Source organism: Ictidomys tridecemlineatus, unplaced genomic scaffold, assembly GCF_052094955.1.
Source record: "Ictidomys tridecemlineatus isolate mIctTri1 unplaced genomic scaffold, mIctTri1.hap1 Scaffold_206, whole genome shotgun sequence".
Classification (NCBI taxonomy): domain Eukaryota; kingdom Metazoa; phylum Chordata; class Mammalia; order Rodentia; family Sciuridae; genus Ictidomys; species Ictidomys tridecemlineatus.
Genome location: NW_027521768.1, coordinates 452,040 through 472,147, shown reverse-complemented (window position 1 = coordinate 472,147; position 20,108 = coordinate 452,040). Strand labels below are relative to the sequence as shown.

The 20,108-nt window shown below is 48.1% G+C and overlaps 1 protein-coding gene across 6 annotated transcripts in view; it reads right to left on the bottom strand.

Moving 5' to 3' along the window:
• Positions 1–5,989: 5,989 nt before the first annotated feature.
• The window catches only part of LOC144373013 (mitotic spindle assembly checkpoint protein MAD1-like), a 221,576-nt gene continuing 207,457 nt past the window's right edge, over positions 5,990–20,108 (bottom strand). For 2 of the 6 annotated variants that reach the window (XM_078036151.1, XM_078036145.1), the window contains 3 exons: positions 8,893–8,981; positions 8,738–8,771; positions 6,000–6,341 (listed from right to left, as the gene is read on the bottom strand). In XM_078036151.1, coding sequence (XP_077892277.1) covers positions 6,114–6,341; positions 8,738–8,771; positions 8,893–8,981 — 351 coding nt within the window. In that variant the 3' untranslated portion in view covers positions 6,000–6,113. Of the gene's footprint in view, positions 6,342–8,619; positions 8,772–8,892; positions 8,982–20,108 lie in introns of all 6 variants that reach the window. The other 4 variants (XM_078036147.1, XM_078036148.1, XM_078036146.1 and 1 more) reach the window with 4 other exon arrangements.

The following is a 20,108-nucleotide window of genomic DNA, read 5'->3' as shown; positions in this document are numbered from 1 at the left end:
ATGATAAAGGGCATTTTTTTCCAAAACCTCATAGCTGACATCAATCCCAACATCGAAAGACTGCAAGCTTTCCCCTAAGATCAGGAATAAGGCAAAATGGCCCATTTCTATTACTTCTATTCAACACAGCCGGAGCAATTAGGCAAGACGAAGAAATAAAAGGCATCCAGCACACAAGAGAATGTAAACTGTTGTATTCACAGATGCCATACAAACACCACACATAATCTGCAAAAAAAAAAAAAAAAAAGAAAGAAAGAAAGAAGAAAACCTGGTTAATCAAAGAATTTGGCAAAGCTGCAAGATCCAAAGTCAACATGCAAAATAAAAAAATAAAAAAAAATCACTTGTATTTCCATACACTAGCCATGAACAATCTGAAAAGGAAATTAAGAAAATTCCATTTACAATGGCATCAAAAAGAACAAAATACTCAGGAATTAATTTATCCAATGTGATATTAGATCAGACCCTAAAAACTACAAACACTGCTAAAAGAAAACCCAAATAAATTTAAGACACTAGTGTTCAGGGATAGGAAAACTTATTGAGATGTCAGAAGCAGCAAAACAATCCAGAAAAGAGCAGTAAATCTGAAGATGCGTGCCATCTGATCCCAAAGCTTCCTGCAAAGTCACAGTGATCAAGAAGGGTGGACTTGTGCACACTGGCAATCAGGACGCTCAAGTACGTGATGCTGTGATGCTGTGTGGACGTCGCAAGCCTCAAGAGGTGACAGCAGAGGATTTGTCTCCCAGGACAGCAGGGCTGGGGAGCAGAGCAGTGGTGGGCAGAGCAAGAGGCACAAGGAATGAGCAAAAGGGAGAGCAAGGGCTTGGGAGGTGACAAAATTATTTTGTTCTCTGATTATGGGGTGATTAAAATTCACCATTAAAAAACAGTAACTTTACTACATAACGATTGAAAAAAATTAAGATGATCCTAGGACATGTCCTAAAACCTACTGTGTAGTGATCACATAATCTTGTACACACCTCTCAGAGCGTGACCATGGTGTGGGTGGAGTTGGGAGAAGAGTGATCACTGATGTTCTGCAGAAATGGATGCATGTAGTGATAGGAAAAGGTAGACTGAATTTGGCTTTTTTCATTCTTTCTTTATTTGGTACTGGTGATGAACCCTGGGGTGCTTTACTACTGAGCTACATCCCTAGCTCTTTTTAAGACAGGGCCTCAAACTTGCAATCCTCCTGCCTCGGCCTCCTGAGTCACTGGGATTACAGGTGTGCACCATCACACCCAGCTGCTTTTCTCATTGTTTTAGAGTTCAGAAGATGATATGTGTCTTAAGACCTGCTCTTTCACAGACAATTGCCACCACCCAACTCTCAATACTGCTGGTTAAACCACACTTGAAAATGGATGTACTCCACTGTATGGAACCCAGGCCTCCATGAAGTGAGCATCTTTCTTAGAAACTGTCCTGGGATGGTGTAAGAAGGCAAGAATGCACATGTGGGATGTGGCCCACGGTGTGCACCAAATAAGCGGCAGCAGGCAACTTATTACAATTTTGCTACTGACAGCTACTACTAAAGTGAGTAGTTGTCACCATTTTCAGAAACAGAATGATCAGAATCCTGGAAGCAACCAGACTCCCGTAGTCAAATAAAGATAGGCTCTAGGGACAGAGCACCTAAGTCCAACATGCCAGCAGTTTGCCCATGAAGATGCCATGGTTCCTGAATAGCTGAGAGCACGAAGTCACTGAAGCTCAGAAGGGGTTAATGGACCACACAGTGGAGCAAACTATATGGCAACACAAAAGGTCTGAGAAAGCAGAGAAGGTGCTAATTTGTAACATAAGGAGGAGAAACAGCCTTCAATCATCTGCTTCACTTTTCAAATATATACAGAAATGGAAAAACAAAGCCTTGAGCTTTACGACAGTGACTTGAACGGGTTCATTAACGCGCACTCCCTCAAAATGCTGCAAAATCAAAAGTAAAGGCTTTCTCATTTTCCTCAGGCCTACTGCTGAAGACAAGAAAATAACAGAGACAACATCACAAAGCCTTAGAAGTCAGACAGCAGACAGTGAGTGGCAGTGACCCCAAAAAGCTGAGTCCCTGACCAGGAGAGGATGAGCTCAGAGGCTTTATGCCACCAAGCCTTAGGAAGTGTCCCCTGGGGTGGGGGGTGATGTCTAAAAGCAGGAAGAAGGGGGTTGGAGCTGGAGAAGGGGTGAAGGCCTTCATTTAAGGCAGCATTTTAGGAATATTTATGATTCATAGGCACTTGCAGATTAATACAAGGAGGTTGCTGCCCTCTTCACTCAGTTCCCTGGATGGTGTCCACCTCAGTGGGGCATCAGAGCTAGCTAGCAGAGCTGCCACTGCTTTCCTGACTTTTGCAGGTCACGGGCTCTCAGGCTCCTGCCCCCCAGCAAGATGCCAACAGGCTCACCCGGCTGTCTCTGGTAGACATGGGCACTCCTCCCCACCCTGGCCATCTCCTCTTCTGTCTCCTGGACGAGGCTGAGTGACCTGCCACCAAAAGCTCTCTAGCTGTTCAGTGGAATTCCCCAGGGAAACCACTGGGGCCTGCAGAGACCTTTCTTGGGAGCATTTTAATAATGGCTTCAGGTTTTTAATGTCCTAGAACTATTCAGATAATCTATTCATCTTTTGGTATATATTTGGTACATATCTTTTGGTATGTATTTCATATTTTGGTATATATATTTGGCATACTTCATATTTGGTAGTTGAAGATTTTTGAAGAACTGATCTCTTGCTTCCAAGTGAATGAGTCTCTGAGCATGAAGCCGTCTGCCGTGCCCTGTGACACTACAGGATCCACAGCGGCAGCCCCTGCTTCAGCCCTGATACCGATGATGTGTGTCTTGTGGCTTCTTAATACTTGTCAGTTTTGCTAGCAGTTTATCAATTTTATGGATTTTTTTTTAAAATGGCATTTTGTTCAGTGATTTTTTCTCCGTTCTATTTTTTTATCAATTTCATTTCTTTCTGCTCTTCATTATTTCTTTCTGCCTATTCTAAGCTGCTTCTGCTCTTCCCTCAGGTTCTCACAATTAGCACATAAATAAGAGTCTTCTTTTCTTCTCTAATGTGAATGTCTCTGAAAGTTTCCTTCTCAGTGCTGGTTTCACTGTATCTGACAAAGTTTTGTATTTTCATTATCACTCAGTTGTGTATATTTCTCTTGAGAATTCCTCTTTGACATGTGGAGGATTCAGAAGCACATTTGGAGATTTTGTGTCATTTCTGATCGTTTGGAGATTTTTCTGTTGTTTTTCTGTTATTGACCTCTACTTTGAGCTCAATGTAGCCAGAGAACATACTGTACATGAATATGATTCCTTTAATTTTGCTAAGGTTTGTTCTGTGACCCAAGATAAAATCCACTGTGGTAAATGTGCCAAGTGGACTTTAAGAGAGAATGGATAGTGCTCTGCAAACACTGACCATACCTGTTAGCTGACAGTGACATTCAGTTCCAGATCTTTGCTGCTTTTCTGTTGGCCCCCCACCAACTGTGGACAGCAGTGCATGGGTGTCCTCTGTAAATGCTTGAGTGTCTGTTTCTCTCCTCAGTTCTATCTGCTTCTGCTTCCTGTGTTTTGAAGTTCTGTTGAATGGCGTGTATACACGCGACAGGGCAGGTGCAGGGCTGCCATGGGCCCTGCTGATACCAACCTGACAAAGTGGGATGCCTGCAGAAAAAAGGCCTCCCATCCTAATGGCAGAGATGCCTGCTAGCATCAGACATGGTTCATGAGGGCAGTAAGGAGCCCCTTCACCTTTGTCTCTCCAGTGCCAGATGGGGATAGAAGCTCAGCTATCTGGTCAGCCTGACTCAACCAAGGTAGGACAATCCTAGTCAGGGACACAGCCTGCCCACCTACTCAGCCCTGCTACACTGCCAGGCAGGGGCACTTGTGAAGGCTGGGGTAGGAAGTAGACTCACTGGGCAGGGGCTCTGTGGGGCAGTGGGGTGGAGAACAATTCTTTCCCTGGCATCAGCCAAAGTCAGAAAGGCATATTCAAGGTTACCCGCTATCAGGTGGCACCCCTGTGGCTGGGGGAGTGAACGTCTTTGGAGACTTTGGTCTATGTCTATGGCTGGTTGTGCATTCAACCTTTTGAGGGTTCCATGTCCAGGACATACAGCTGGTATTCTGGGAACTCAGGGGACTATCACCTCACTGTCCCCAGTCCTGAGGTCCCCACTGGACTGCCTTCCTCCATCTTGCAAGGCATCCTCCACCAGCTGGCTGTGTGTGTCTAGGTCTGCAGGTGTGAGTTGGACCTGGGAAGAAAGGGGACTGCCGAGGAACTGAACTGGATGTTGAAGATTCTTGAAAACTGGCACCCCTCATCCTAGCTTCACCTCACGCCAGTGATGCCACATCTTTGCCGAGTACCACAGGCCCCTCCTCTTCAAAGAACAGTGATTCTGGGCTTGGGGATAAGTCCTCTGCTAAGGTACAGCAGGATGACCCCATCCCCCAGGTCAATGGGACATTAAAGTTCCACCATGATGCTGAGCTTCCAGCACCATCCCCCACCCAGCTCCCAGGAGCTGGTAACAGGCTGATATCTGCCAGGCCCAAGTCTCCAAAGATATGCCAGGCTGAGAAGAAACCAAAGAATAATAATTCTGAGGGCACCAAGTGAAAGACCCCAGCTGGGATCTCCTAGCAAAGCCACGGGGACAAATCCCAGGTTTCTAGCCAGGTGCTTGCAACCTCACTCCTAAATGTGCAGCCAGGGCTCCAGGGTACCAGTGGGTACTGCAGAGTACCACACTATCCTCCGACATCTCCAGCACCAGCAGGCAGGGCTCCCTCAGCCCCCAAAGCCTGGGGTTGCCCACGTGGACTGGGGCCTAGCCAGCACATCCGTGGGACCTGGCAGGCAGTAAGCGTGGCCGTGACGGAGAGGCTCCGGAGTGTGACTAACAGGCATTGGCACAGACACACGAGCCTCTGGAATCACTGAAAGTCTACCCAGTTGCTAAATCCACAGACATTTAGGATTTGCCAGAGCTGCTATTTGACAGCAGAAATTAACGAATCCAGATTTGTTCCACTTGAAAGGGCCTCAGCTGTTGCTACTTAAATCTGTACTGACACTTCCGTTTTCTATGCTGAGATGATGTGGTGTGAGGGATATGTGTCACTTACACAAAACAAGTAAGTATGTCTACTCTCTTGTGTGTAGCAAATGTAACCTAGGTGAATGCACACACATATGAACTCCCAGTACCCAGGTTGGCAGTGCTGTCCCCCTCGTTCCCCCACCAGCTCTCCTGTGACCAGCTGGCCGACTGTGGTCATGGGGAAAGGCTGGCTGACAGCAGCAGGGCCCTCGTGTCCACTGTCTTTCTCTGAACCAACCACTTCAAAAACCACTCCTCAGAAACTTTCAGAGGACTGAAGGAAAAGCACTTCAACCTAAGAAGTGAGAATCAAAAGGAGAAACAGACCCTTGTTCAAAGGGGGTCATCTAAGTCTCCCCTCTCTTCTGCGGCTGCAGGGAAACAATGACGAGCCCTCTGGCCTTGACAGCACTGGTGTCTCCCCCAGGGGAGCTGGGGCAGATGCTTCTGGTGTCTAGAGACACTGCTCGTTCAGCTGGCCCCAGCCCCTCTGTCACTACTTCCCAGCCAGAGGGCTGCCTGATGTTGTCTGAAGAAAACTCACTACAACAATATGCTCCTCGTTCAGGACAAAAGTGAGCTACAAATATGGCTATCTCAAGAACACCAAGCCTACCTGTGATGCTATGGGACACTTGAGGCACAACCCATGTGCCTTCCCTGAGCCTGGATGGCTGGGGTCGTGGGAGGAAAGTGAGAAGGTACAGGGGGTGCCATCGCAGGGTTGGGCAGAGGCAGGGAGCGCCAGAGATGCTAGCCCACCCAGTAGAAGAAACAGACCTTAAGAGAGAGACAGGTCTGTGGAAGGAGAGGCGGGTCAGCACCCTGGCCAAGCAGGACTCCCCCACCTGCACAGGAATCTGTCCCTGAGAAGCCAGAGGAGCCACCTGGGCTCTGTGAGTCCTGGTTTTACACTGTCTCCCTGGCTGAGTGCACTACGCAGAGCCCCTGCTCACCTGGGGTTGCCTGTCACACATGACCCAAGTGTGGAGCAGCCACCCAGATGCAGGTACCTGTGTGACAGCCATCTCCACCCTCAGCTGCTCCTTGGCTGGAAGTCAGAAGTGCTGCTGCAGAACTGTGGTGCAAAACTCCACCAAAGCCTCTCGACACATGCCGACCAGCTCCCAGCGGCCAGCCACGAAGCTGCTTCTTTCCACAGCTGCGTTTTCCAAGTGAGACAATGGGGACAAGAAGCTTTGATCGTTGAGCAAAAGATGTCAACAATAAAGCTCTTTCTTGAAGTTTAAAAAATAAACCCAAAGCGTTCCAGCCCACACAAGCCCCACCCACGCCTGGCCATGCTCCTGTCAGCCGCAGCATGAGAGCTGTGGGCAGCCAGAGTCCTGGCAGAAGACAGGATGCCAGTCTGTGACAGGAGAGCTGAGTAACACAGTGCTGGCCCATGTTGACAGCCTCAGGCCCTTGGGGCAGACTGTCCTCTGCCCCCTTGGCTAACACCCTGAGGCGCACCTGCCAACACCCAAATCCAATCCCTTCACTGCATCACCTGATAACAGGATTCCCAGGGACACGGGGTGGAAGGGGGGGGGACAACCACAGGACATACCTGTCTTGCATGGCATTAAGGACTCTGTCAGGTGAGGGGCCAACTATGCTGATTCCTGAGCACTTGGTGCCTCCTCCATGAGAGCTGACCTGGGGCCTCCATCAGCCCAGCACTCTCTGGATGCCTCCTCCACGGCCAGCTCCTGGCCCTTGTTCCTCTCATGGCAGACACCAGCTGAGCTCTCCTGCCTTTGTGGCCCTTGGCGGCATGCACTCCTAAGCTGCTAGCCATCTTTTGGGGCCTCCCAGTCTCATTCAAATGCCTCTTGCATTGAACACCCCCCACACACACACACACCACCACCACCACTCACACCTCTGTGTTATGAGCTCTTCACCACAGATAGGGCTGCTCCATGAGCTGAGGGGTATATGTATAGGAGATATGCTCGGCCCTCCTCTGGCTGGGAACAGTCACTTCAGCTTGGAAGGGTGTCCCACAGCAGATGCTGCCTGGCACTCAGCTGGGGAGAGCTGCCCACCCTGGAGGCCAGTGGTGCTGGCTGCTGCAAATTCAATCATGTTGCTCTTCTACTTTCAAACACATAATGGCTTCCCATTGTTCAGAGAATAAAGACCAAACCCTCACTGAGGCCCAGGCCTGGCCTCCAGCTCCCCTGCCATCCTATGGTTAACCCATGGCCACACACAAACATATTTCCCAGGGGAGCCCCCTGCCCCCAGACACCTGCTCTCACAGCACCACCACATTCCTCTCCATCCATAATTACAGAGCCAGGATTGCCTGTGAATAATGTCCCCCCAAGTCCCCATTAAACCACAAAACTGATGAAGACGGAGAGTGTGCGTCTTGCTCACCACTCCATCATCCTCAGTGCTGAGCCCTGACGGTGCCCACGGCGCACACGCGGTGTCTACCGAGTGAATGACGGAACGAGTGCAAAACAAACAGCCTGGGATCTGGCAGGTCTCCAAAGTGCTATTTATAAGGCCTCCGTCCATATATTAGAAATGCTTCAGAAATGAGGGAGGAAACCTCAAACCTGGAAGGGACCATAACTGTTTTTGGCTCAACACTTCTGGGCCTGGTTGGACCAGAGGCAGCGCACATATTTTCTTGCTTTTACTCAACAACCCTGCAAAGCTGGGGTCATCCATACACTACCCACGAGAAAACGGAACCCACAGGGGAGAAACAGCTGAGGCCACTTTAGCCCTGGGTACCAGGGTTTGTCCCAGTCTGCTGGGCCTTGGCTGCACAACCCAGGGAGGGCCATTAAAACTCCAGCACCAGTGGCCTCACCAAGGGCCACCTGGTATTCACTGGGGCTGTCCTGGTTCCCAGGTCTGTTCTCATTTCACTCACCAGAAACAGCTCCCTGGGTGAGAAGCCCTGGATGCCAGACACTTGGTCCATGGCATACACTTAGGGCAGAAGGGAGGCTCCCCAGGCACGGCCACTCAGCCACACTCACTCTGCATCCACAGTTGCTGTCTCCCATGAGAGATGCCAGAACTGGAAACTTGCCACTTCGACTAGAAACTGAATGGTAGGGCTGAAGTGTGCATCAGGGGACAGTCAGGAGGGGCTGCTCAGCACCCCACCCACACATCTGGATCTCCTTTAGGACCCTGACATGTCTTGGGGAGAAAGGAAATAAGATCTGGGAACAATCTCAGCCCGCGGTCTCTGCTTACAGAGAAGTGAGGGGTGCTGGATGGCGGAGGTGCAGGAAGCGCATCTAGGAAAACAGTAGCTCAGGGCGAGTGAGCGCGTCCTGAATAATAGACAAAGGTGCCCAGCTGACAACAGAAAGCACATCTCGTCGGGCTACTGCTTCTGTAAGCAGTTCTCCTCATCTGCACCTCCCAGTATTCCACTGCTCATAAATTCCTTGCTGCCTCTAGAGTTGCACAAGCCAAGAAGATGGGCCTGTTGCTTTACCTTGCTGGCAGCAAAGGCAGGTCCTACCAGATACCCGACAAGAGTGTCTCCGAGCTCCTGAACATGGGGGAGGCTGCAAGGCCCAGCTGTCTGCCAGTGCTGGCCAAGAAAAGGATACTGGAAAAGGTCCAGCCCAGTGGAGATGAGTGTCCCTGCAGAGGAACCCAAGCGGATGGAATGTGATTGAGGAACAAAATGCCATCCAGGAGGCAGTGGAGGAAGGGGTTCTAGTAGACTCCCACTGCCAGCAGCCCCAGCCCCAGCACAGTGTACCTGAGTGTGTCCACCTCCTCTCTGCAGAACGGGAAGCTCGACTCAGCAGAGCCCGGCTGGGACTTCAGCATCTTCAGCTCCATCTCCAGCTGCGAGAAAACACAGGGCCAAGGGTCAGCAGGTGCAGGGGGCTCTGCAAGCCTACAGACAGCACAGAGCCTAGAACCTTGCCTGGCCCCAGAGGTCCCAAAAGCACCATTCAAAGGTTCCCCAGACCCAATCCCCTCCTCCTACTAGGGAACATAGGACGGGGGGCTGTTTTCCTGGGAATCCCAGCAGCCTGAATCTGCAAGGCCACCAGCATGCTACCTCTTGCAAAAATCACCCTTTCCCTTCCTTAACACTTCTGTCTGCAGATTAGCCATGGAGTCACAGTCATTCTGGGAATAATGTGGAGAGACACCAAAATCTCTGGGGCAAAAAGGGACACAGTAACTGGAAAGAACATATTCTAAATTTGCCACTGTTTTGAATGAACAGTCACAGTATTTTCTTTCTTTTGCTACTTCAGATTCCTCTATAGAATACAGAAGCTGAAGGCCTCCTCCAGGAGGAAAGTGAACTGTAATAACACTTGGACACATCAGGGTGGGAGGGTTAGGGAGTGGTGGATATGAGGAGTCCCAGTAATTTCAGGCTTGAGAATGGGTACTGTCAATGGCCAGCCACTGGCCAGGGACCTCAGGAGCCAGAGGACATGCACTCAGAGCTAACCTCCTCTCTCCACCCAGACATGGGCTAGCTAAGGAGGCCCCAGGATTCCAAGGAGCAGCCTAGAAGGAGCCCGAAACTGTGCCGCAGCTGCAGCTCAGAGGCTGTCTGCTAACAAAGTCTGGCTACTCCTCAGTGCAGCTCTCAGGTGCCCTTACCCTTCTCATCCTTGCCAGATGTGGTCCCTTGACCTTGGACTTCTCAGCCTCCAGAAACGTAGGTGGCAGAAATAACTGTTTATTATAAATTATTGTCCTCTGGTGTTCTGTGATAGCAGCTACCGATGGACCAAGACAATCTATTTCAACTTGCCAATGACATTCACTCCTAGCATGCTGACACTAACATGCACTAACATGTCTCCTCTGTGAGGTGTGCACTTGTGCAAGGCCTTGTGCAAACCACAGTTGTTACCGACACAGTTGCTCACTACCAAAGAGCCCTCCCCCTTCCTCTATACTCGGGCCGTCCATATACCTTGCAGGTGCCTATCCTGAGAATCTGGTAGAAGTTTCCCTGAAACTGGCTCCGCCTGATGCATCTTCCATTTCTCTTTGTTGGGAGAGGGCAGCAAGACAACCGGAGCTATTTCGTGCCAACTTTGCTCTTTAATAAGTGGCCTGTTTAGAATTTTCTTTTCTGGGTTCAGAATTGATGAGAAACTTTCTAGGAAAATATTATCTATTCCAGATGTTTGTGTTTATTTAAAAGGACTTGCAATATGGTTCATAATTCTTTCCACAGAAGTCATGTAGAAACCATATTCTTTTTAGGGTTATTTTTTACTTGTCACTTACCTTACTATAGAGGTTTGACATATGCAAAGAGGTCTAAGCCATGGGTGCAAGCTGGGAATATTCTGTGTAGGGTGTGGGGGCCCCACCTGGCCACATAGAGTTCTCAGCACCGGAAGCTTTCTAAGCCTTCCCCAGCCAGAAGCTTGAACATAATTAGTCCTGCTTCTTATTTTGGGTGGTGATGCTATTACATTTTACTCGAGTTGTGAATAATTCATCTATTTTATTGGCTTCATTTCAAGTAACAGGCACCTGGACTCTTATTATTTCTACTACTTCTTGCTCTGCTGTTAACCACTGCTTTGACCATTAGATTCCTAACTTTTGTCTTACTGGGGTTTTCTTTTACTGCATCTCTGACTTCTGCAGCTGGAGGTTAGTCCATGTATATTCATGATTTCTTGTCCCATGGTATAAATATTTAAACCATGAATTTAGATGTTTCCACTGGCTCTGATGAGGACTGCTTTCAATACAATTGTTTTCTAGATTTTACGCACTTTTGAATTGCATTTCTTCTTTGAACCAAGAATTAAGACAGAATGTTTTGTTCTGTTTGTCTTTGTTTTGTTTTTGAATTTCCAAGCAATAGGATCCTTTTCTTTTTCTAGTTTTGTTTGTGACTTCAAATTTCGTCACATCACCATTAGAAGAGGTTTTATTTGAATTTACAAAGGTTTATAAAGTTTATAAAGCTTCTCTTTATTACCCAATGTGTGATTAATCTATGGACATTTTCTACAAACACTCTTTAAAGAATGTGTCCTCTAAGTCTGCGGACTGGGGACTCACAATACAACTTGCTATGTCACAGACAAGAAGGTAAACTCACTTGCTGCTCACATCCTCAACCGTCTCTCCCTGCCCCTCTGCACATGTCAGTTTCCTGAATAGTGGCGCTGTTCTCTGGCACACTGATATCCATCCTGTATTCTACACTGCTTTATGGCTGGAATTTAGACTTGAACATGACCAAAACGACAACCCCTGCTTCTGTGTTTAGGACTAACAGATGGCCCCACAACCCACATGTTTCAGCCTCTTGGTTTTGCTTTGTAATTCATCAGGAAGTCTTTTCCTTTTAATAGAAGAGTTTAACCCACCTATATTTTGATATATGTGTGTCTATTTCTGTGTATGTTCTTGTACTTCCTGTCTTATAAAAACTGTATCCCTCCGTGGCATTCTAATCTTATTTACTGTTTTATGTGTTAAGTTTTGATACTCAGAACAGTTTGTATTTTTCTTACTGGTTGCTCTTATAGCAGAGGCTCTCTGGTACTGTGCCTATACCGCCCCGTGTTAGGCTGTGCTCATCACATGTCCTGTGCAGTGTCTGTCTGGCCCATCTCTTGTTCACCTCTGTGGTGTCTGTCACTGTTAATTTCATGACTGAGCCAGATGTGCCCAGGTGAAACCTCACATCCTAGTGTGTCTCTGAGGCCACGGGGTGGATCAGCATTGGAATCAGTGGACTCAGAAGACTGTCCTCCCTGACACTGACATGAGCATCAGCATCCAACCCCCCAAAGGCCGAACAGAACCAAGAAAAGGTGAGGCTCTCTTTTTCTGCCTCCCAGTTTAAGCTGGGACATCTCAGCCTCGTGGACCAGGCCTTCAAACCTGGATTGAGTTCCACCACTAGTTTTTCTAAGTCTCTAGTTTTTAGATGCCGACTACAGGACTTCCTAGCTTCCGTATCACATGAGCCAATCCCTCATAACCAATCAAACCACTAGTCTCTCCAGGCAGACAAATGAATTGACAGGTTTTGTTCCTCTGGAAACCACTAACACCCAGTTAAACACACTTCAACAACTCAATGCTCTCCTTAGGATATGTCTTCAATTTCAGCTACTAATGATAAGAAACCCATTTCTCCCTTCCTCTCCTATCTCAATACTTTCTACTAAATATCCAAGCCCTTTGACACCAGAACGTGTAACAGGTACACTGCTACTATTCTCTTAACTCCGTGCAGCTCTTGTGGCGGGTTTCCCGGGGGTACTACCTTCCTGTGCATCTCCAGTCTGTCCTCTTTCCTGCCTTCCTGCCCCTCTCCTGTTCAAGGCCCTCAGGTCCATGGCCTTCTCCTCTGGCTTTGGGGGCACTCACACTCTACTGGATCATGAGCTTTTACTTCTTGGCAAAATGTGTGCATACAATCACATGTTCGAAGTCTACTTCTTTTTCTGTGACTTTTCCTGCTTCTCTCCTTCTGTCTCATAAATGGGCATCCAGATTTTCACTGCTCATCATGCAAGATGACTTTTATCACATCCAGTTTAGCATGAGGTCACACTGGAGAGGGGCTGGGGCCATTTTCTTTTCTTTAATCCAACCTGTTTATTGTGTTGTGAATTCAATCAAGAGCCACTACTTGTCTCCAGCAAGAAGGGGAAGCTTTGAACTCTCATCAGAGCGACCACTACTCTTCTCTGCTCAGGCACAGGGTGCAGGGGCCCCTCACACAGCTCCCTGCTATCTTGGGAGCCACACAGGGCCAAGGGACCCACTTCACCAAGGCCTGTTCTTGCCTCTCATGAGGTCCTGTCCAGCAAGGTGAGCGTCATTTAGCCTCTTAAGCTCTTTTCCTGCGCGCCGTGCCCTGGCGGCTCCCTGTGCCCATACCTACATGCTGCTACGTGTTCCTCTACTCGGGGCTACCTGTCTCTGCTTAGGGTGTGGACTTAGCTCTGTTCTTATTTTGTTGTTTTGGTTTTCATTCTTCTTACTTTTGAATGATTTCCGGAAATGGAGTGATTTATGTTCAACACCAACATGGAGCCCTTTAATTTTAATCTGTAACTTAGACTCATAACTAACACATGCTCAGCTCTGTTCTTCTCACTGGGCCAATTCTCTTCCCCCTGAGCCTATACCAGAAAACCTCCCCAGCCCTGTCAGGCAATCCATCTCCTCACACACCCACAGGCCCGCCCTGCCCACGCCGCCATGCTGGCTCACAACTCTATCACCCTCCTCCAGTCCCGCGGTGCGAGACAGTGGCCATCAAGATACACCCAGGGCTCAGGTTTGCAGCTGCAGCCCACTCCTCCGTCCAGCCTCAGGGTGAACTGGGACACCAGCTCCTCCCAGGAGCCTGATGCCCAGACACACTGTCTAGCTCCCGTTGTCGCTTCTGCCAGACAGAGTACACATGCAGGGAGTTGAGCCAGCACTGGAAGAGAGGACCTAGACTCAACACACTAGCCACCCCATTTAAGAAACAATCTAAACCTACCAGTTTTTAAAAGGGAGGCAATGTGTGGAAAGATACTGAGATGAGACCTGAGGAGGGTTCCCAGTGACCCAGCAAACAGCTCTCAGCGTTAACTACCTGCCATCGGCCATGGGGCTTTGCTGGCTGTGCAGCCAGGGCCACGCTAAGGAAGCCCTGAGATGCCCCGTATCCCCCTCCTTGTCCTTTTATCACTAAGGTTCAGCAACAATCTGGGGGCTCCACAGGGCAGGCCCAGAAGAGACTATAACCAAGCCAGCTGGATTCTCACACCTGGGCAGGTGGGTGCAGGGTAAACACAAGGTCCTTGGGGTCGCTCTCACAGATTGCACCCCACTCGCCACCTGTGGATGAGACCACCTGTCTTCGAGGTTTCAATGCCAAGTGGGAAACCCTAGACTACAGGCCCTGGGTCAGGGCACAGGCTCGAGCAGGGGATAGACAACAGATGAACCTGCCCTGCCCCATATGGCGACCCAGGCCTTCTTCCCCCATCCAACACACGCTCTTACACTCACTGTCTAGAGCTCTCACACTCATACAGTCAAACTCATAGACGCTGAGTGTGTCCACGGCCTGTCTTTCTTCCTCTCTGGGCCCCAGTACATTGCACATGAGGCTTCTCAGGTCCCAGGGGATCTGCCCTCACTCTGAAGGCCAGCCTACACCAAGAGAGCATCCATTACCAGCTTTCTTTCAGACACACCAAGCTAATCCACGCTGCTATTACTTGGCCAAAACGAAGGACAGAAAAAATTGAAAATGCATTAATATTGCAGGCTGCAACTACCTATTTCATACTTCACTGAGAAAAACTTGTGTTTAGAGTCAGTTTAAAAGAACAGTGAACACAAGGACTAATTGGATTGTGCCTTCTGAGAGACTCTGCCAAATGCCTTAGAACCAAACAGCCCCACACTGAAGCTCTCCTCCCTGCCAAAGACCCCAAAGAAGCGATATTCTTAGGTTTTTAACAGGCTGGGCCTGAGCACAGGCCACCAGGTGAGCATGGACACAGTAGGCAGGGCACAGGGGCAGGGGCTCACTGCCTGCCATGGCCAAAGAGCAATTTGTGCACATTACCCTGAATGTCTCCTGTTCCACTCAAATTTAATCTCCTAAAGAGAGGGCTTGTGCTGCCCAACTGCAATCTCTGAGGCTAATATACAAATTGATATTCCTTTCTCTGACAGGCTCTTCTAGATTAAGAGGCATGATTCCCAACAGTGCCTGGTCCAAATGAATCACGGGCCCGTGGAAAAGAGCTGGCAATTGCAGCCCTGGGGCAGTGACCAATGGGTAGCAGCAAGTCCCTCAGTAAGTTGGGCTCAAGCACCTTGGGGACTACACCAGGGGCTACGTCGTGCTGAAAGCTCTGACTCAGGAGCAGGAGTTGACCCAGGTTGGCTGGCAGGGGAGAGGGAGGCTGACCAGCCTTTGAAACCAGGCACCCATGTGCTCCACCACTAGGGCTCCTCACCCACCACTATGTCCCTGCCAGCAGCCACACAGGATACAGGTCTTCAGGACCCGCTGAAGGAACATGCCCGTCCCCAGGGAGAGCTCAGCAAGCCTAGACAGGCTGTTCTGAAAATGACAGAAAAAGTGAAGTCACGGAGAAATGGAGACCTGGCCCACCATTCACCCAGATGCAAATTACAGAGAACTTTCTGGGCTTCTGCTTTGTCTATTCCCTAAAACGGGCCCAAGAGCCTTATCACAGGGCTGCTTATGGAAGAAGTCAGACAGCAAGTTGAAGAGGCCAGCAAACGAACCTATCTGCCAAACACCCTGGAGGACAGGGGCTGGCAGAAGACCACTTATTCCTGTTTCTCCCCTCTCTTCACTTTGCACCAAGTTCATATGTTGTTTGCCAAAACATAAGTAAACACGAAACACACACATTCCCAGCATGGGCAGAACCTAACAGCACACACACTACCATGAAGGCTGCAGCATGGATACACTCGGGTGGCCCATGGAGTTGCACATGGCGTGCCTCCTATGCTGCTTCCCAGCAGCAGAATACCATGAGGAAACTCCTCGAGCTGTGTCTGGGGGATGATGGGCTCCTGGAGCCAGTTCACCACCTTGCCTCTCTGCCTCCAGCGTGGACAGATGTAACTGGGGGTGGGTAGCCTCATAATCGTGGCCTATTCTGTGGATTCTGACCACGCTGCAGGGAGGGGCCGTTAGCAGGGTCCCTTGTCTCCCCTGGGCACCTGTTTCATAAACCGGGATGAAGCAAAGGTATCCCTCTGCTATGGCCCCCCCTAGCCACCAAGTCATTTAGCCTGCTCATTAATCTCCACCAAAAACTGGTAATAAAGCAATGGTGGAGCTGCAGAATGGTGGCCCAGGTAAGCAGGAGCACAGGTGGAAAGCATGGGTTGTGGCCCTGCAGAGACCGCCACATCAGAGCACAGCAAGCCAGGACATGATGACCTGTCATCTTGTGGTGCCCCAGCCCAGGCACAGTGCAGACACCTGCACCACATAGCACCACAGCCCAGAAAGCCTGTGCATTCATGGTTTGCCGACCTTGACCTTCCTCTTCCCCATGAGTGGCAGGGAAAACAGAAGTGGGTCAGACCCGAATGGGATTGCAGGGCTAACCAGTAGCATTGATACTTTTCCAAACACTGAATAACATTAATTTGGACTAATTACATTGACCCAAGTGCTATATAAACCCCTTGACTAGCACATGCAAGCAGCAACTACTTTAGGGTCCCCTCTCACTCTTTGGAAGTTCTGTTTCTACTCAGACTTGAATAAATCCTACTCTTATCTGCACTCATCCTCATCAGTGGATTTCATTCTTCAAATATGTGAGACAAGAACTCATAAAGAAATTGGTGGTGAGCTGCTGAGGTCTGCTGTAACACTGGAGGGCAGAGCCCACCATTTAAGAACTGCAACCCATTTCTCAGCTACAGAGGCCCTCAGTTTATGCAGACCCCACCCACCCTAGCAGAAGCGAAGAATCTAGTTTCATCCCAAACTCTGGTTTCAACTGATAGCTTCTGTTTGGGCAAGAATGGGCCTGGGTGTGTGCAGGGCAACAGCGACAAGTGCTGCCTCTTGAGCTCCTCTTGGGTCTACCAAGAGCCAGGTCTTGGGGGACCCAGACCCCGCCACATTATGCTATGTCTTGTCAGGCTAGGGGCCCTATTCAGGAAGCCTCAGTAGAGGTGGCAGGACTCTGGCTCTAGTTTCAGACACAAGAGCCCAGGCTTACAGTTGACATCAAACCCGAAACTGAAGGTGTTGCCACTTGTATGTATCACCTAGACCAGGGTCAGACAGCTTCTGCAGGAAAGGGCCTATGGATTCCACCTTGCAGACTACATGGTCTCTGCTCATGCAGTGCACAAGCTGCTAGTGAACCAGTACAGCTAAGTTCCAAGAAAATTTTACTTACAGAAATTGCATCAGGCTGGGTTTGGCCTGTGGGCCAAAGTCTGCTCACTCCTGACCCAGACCAAACCATTACCATATGGATGAGAAAAATGTCAATCAGGACAATGGCCAAAAAGCTGAAGAGCACAGTTTGTGGAAATAGCTGGAATGACAGCACTCAGCACTTACCCAGCTGCTCCACACGGCAGCCTTCCTAACAACCCTAAACCTGCATGCGCTGACACAGGGGCTCACAGGACAGCGCTTCACTCAGACAAGAAAGGGTCTCCACTGGCACTTCCAAGCAGTCCACCTGTAATGCACTGGACATACCTGAGGAAGGAAGACCTGTCTTGCACTAAGCACAACTTTTGAACGTCCTGCCAACATTCACACTGGTGCCAAAGCTATTTATAATTATCTGAGACTAGCCCGAGAAACATCGCCTTTGGTAAAAATCACAAAATATGTTCTTGTGCACTGTTAGTATCAGCACATTCTTCAGAGCAGCAGCTGTAGTCGTGCTGAGGAAGTACCAGTTCTTTTTGTTCAGAACTCAGCCACGAGCTACTCATCACTGCAGAAACATGTGTGGATGGCAGGAGGTGCAAGTGTCGGCAGCTCCCGCAGAACCCACTCAGCCAGCAGTCCTGAGAGCAGCTGCAGTGCAGCGGCCCCACAGGCGCAGGGGACGTTGCCATGAATCCTGGTGACCTTGTCCCCAAGTCCATACACTGACACACACAGTACATATAGATCACTCTCCTCTTTACTCACACTTAGGACCAGTACAGATGTTGCTACCCCTAATACTGCAGGTGCAGGAGGCAAGGAAGGGGACATTACAACTTACTCATTCTCAAGGGGGATGCTGGGGCCAACAGGATCGAGGGATACCCTGCCAGGCCAAGTCACACACAAGAACAAGTCATAGAGAAGATGGAGATCCACATGTCAGAGTTTTCCAGTCCAACTAGACTACTCCATGGAAAAAGAAACTCAGCGCTTGCCTGGTACTAGGTTTGATCCTCAGCACCACATAAAAATAAATAAATTAAATAAAGGCATGCTATCCAACTACAAATTTTTATTTATTTATTTTAAATAAAGGGCTGGGCTGGGCAACTGGGCAGAAAAGGCATTTGACAAAATCCAATGCATTTTGAAGATAAAAGTACTCAATGAGTAGGAATAGAAAGGAACTTCCATAACATGTTAAAGGACAAAGATGAGCACACATGGCTAACAGCATATTTAATGATGAAAAACTGACTGACAGTTTTCTCTTGAGATCAGGATCAAGAAAAGGATGTTCATTTTTACCATGGTTATGCAGCACTGTTCTGAAATCCAGTTAGGGTCACTGGCAAAAAAAAAAAAAAGGCATTCAAACTGTAAAAACTACTTATAGATAACATTGATCTCACATGTTAAAAAAAAAACCCTCTAAAATTAAATCTATTAGAACTAATAAATGAATTTAGCAAAACTGTAAAATACAAGATTAACATAAAAAAATCCAGAGGCATTTCTATGGACTAGCAATGAACAAATCAAAAGGGAAATTAAGAAAACAATTCCATTTTTAATATTACCAAAGAGAATAAAATACAAGTATGTTTAAGTAAGAGGGTGAAAGACTTGTAATGCTATGAACTATAAAACATTGCTGAAAGGAATTAAAAGAAAACCTCAATATAAGTAAAGACTTTCTGTGCTCATGCTCACAGGTTAGAACACTATTACTGTTAAGACAGTAAGATTCCCCAAAGTTACATACAGATTCAATGCAACCCCAGTCAAAATCCCAAATGAAAACTTTTTTTTTCCAGAAATTGGGGGGGGGGGGGACACTTATCCTAAAATTCATGTGGAACTGCAAGAGACCCTCAATAGCCAAGATAATCTTAAAGGAAAGAACATAAAGTTGACAGATTTTCCCCAACTTAGTACAAAGCTACAGTGATTAAAACAATCCGGCAATAGAATAAGGAAAGATAAACAGAACAGAACTGAGTCCCAAAATAAACCTAAATACCTATGATCGATCACTTGATTTTGTTTTGTTTTGGTTTTTTGGTACCAGAATGTTTTAGTCAGCTTTTTCACTGCTGTTGACTAAAGGATCTGACCAGAACAACTATAGAGGAGGAAAGGTTTATTTGAGGGCTCACAGTTTCAGAGGTCTTAGTCCACAGAAGGCCAGCTCCATTCCTCATGGCTGGAGGTGAGGCTAAACATCATGGCGGGAGAGGGTGGTACAGGGAAGGAACTCCCATCACGGTGATCAAGAAGCAGAGAAAGACTCCACTCTCCAGATATGAAATATATACCCTGTAGCCATATCCCAACTCCCACCTCCTCCAGCCACACCTACCACTTCAATTAATCCCTATAGGTGAATCAAATCACTGATGAGGTTAAGACTCCTACCATCCAACCATTTCTCCTCTGAACCTTCTTGCATTGTCTCACATGTGAGTTTTGGGGGGACACCTCAGACCTAAACCATAACACAGAAATTGAACCAAGGGGTACTTAACTACTGAACCATATCCCCAGCCTTTTTTATATTTTGAGACAAGGTCTGACTAAGTTGCTAAGGCCCTCACTAAGTTGCTGAGGCTGGCCTTGAACTTGCGATCTTCATGCCTCAGCCTCCTGAGTCGCTGGGATTACAGAAATACACCACTGTGCCTGACTCAGTTGCTTTTTAACAAGGATGCCAAGACCACTGAACAGGGAAAGAAGAGTCTCTTCACAAATGATTTTGAGGCTACTGAACATCCACATACAAAGAATCAAGTTAGACCCCCTACCTCACACCATATTAAAAAATTAACTCAAAATGGATTAAAACCTATATGTAAAAGGTAAAATTACAAAACTCTTTAGAAGGAAACATAGGAGTAAATCCTCCTAACTTTGGATCAGGCAATGACTTATTAAGATATGGCACTGAAAAAAAATGATAAAATAAGACTTCATCAAAACTAAAACTTTCTGTATAACCAAAGCATTTTATCAAGAGAATAAAAAGACACACTACAGATAGGGAGCAGGTA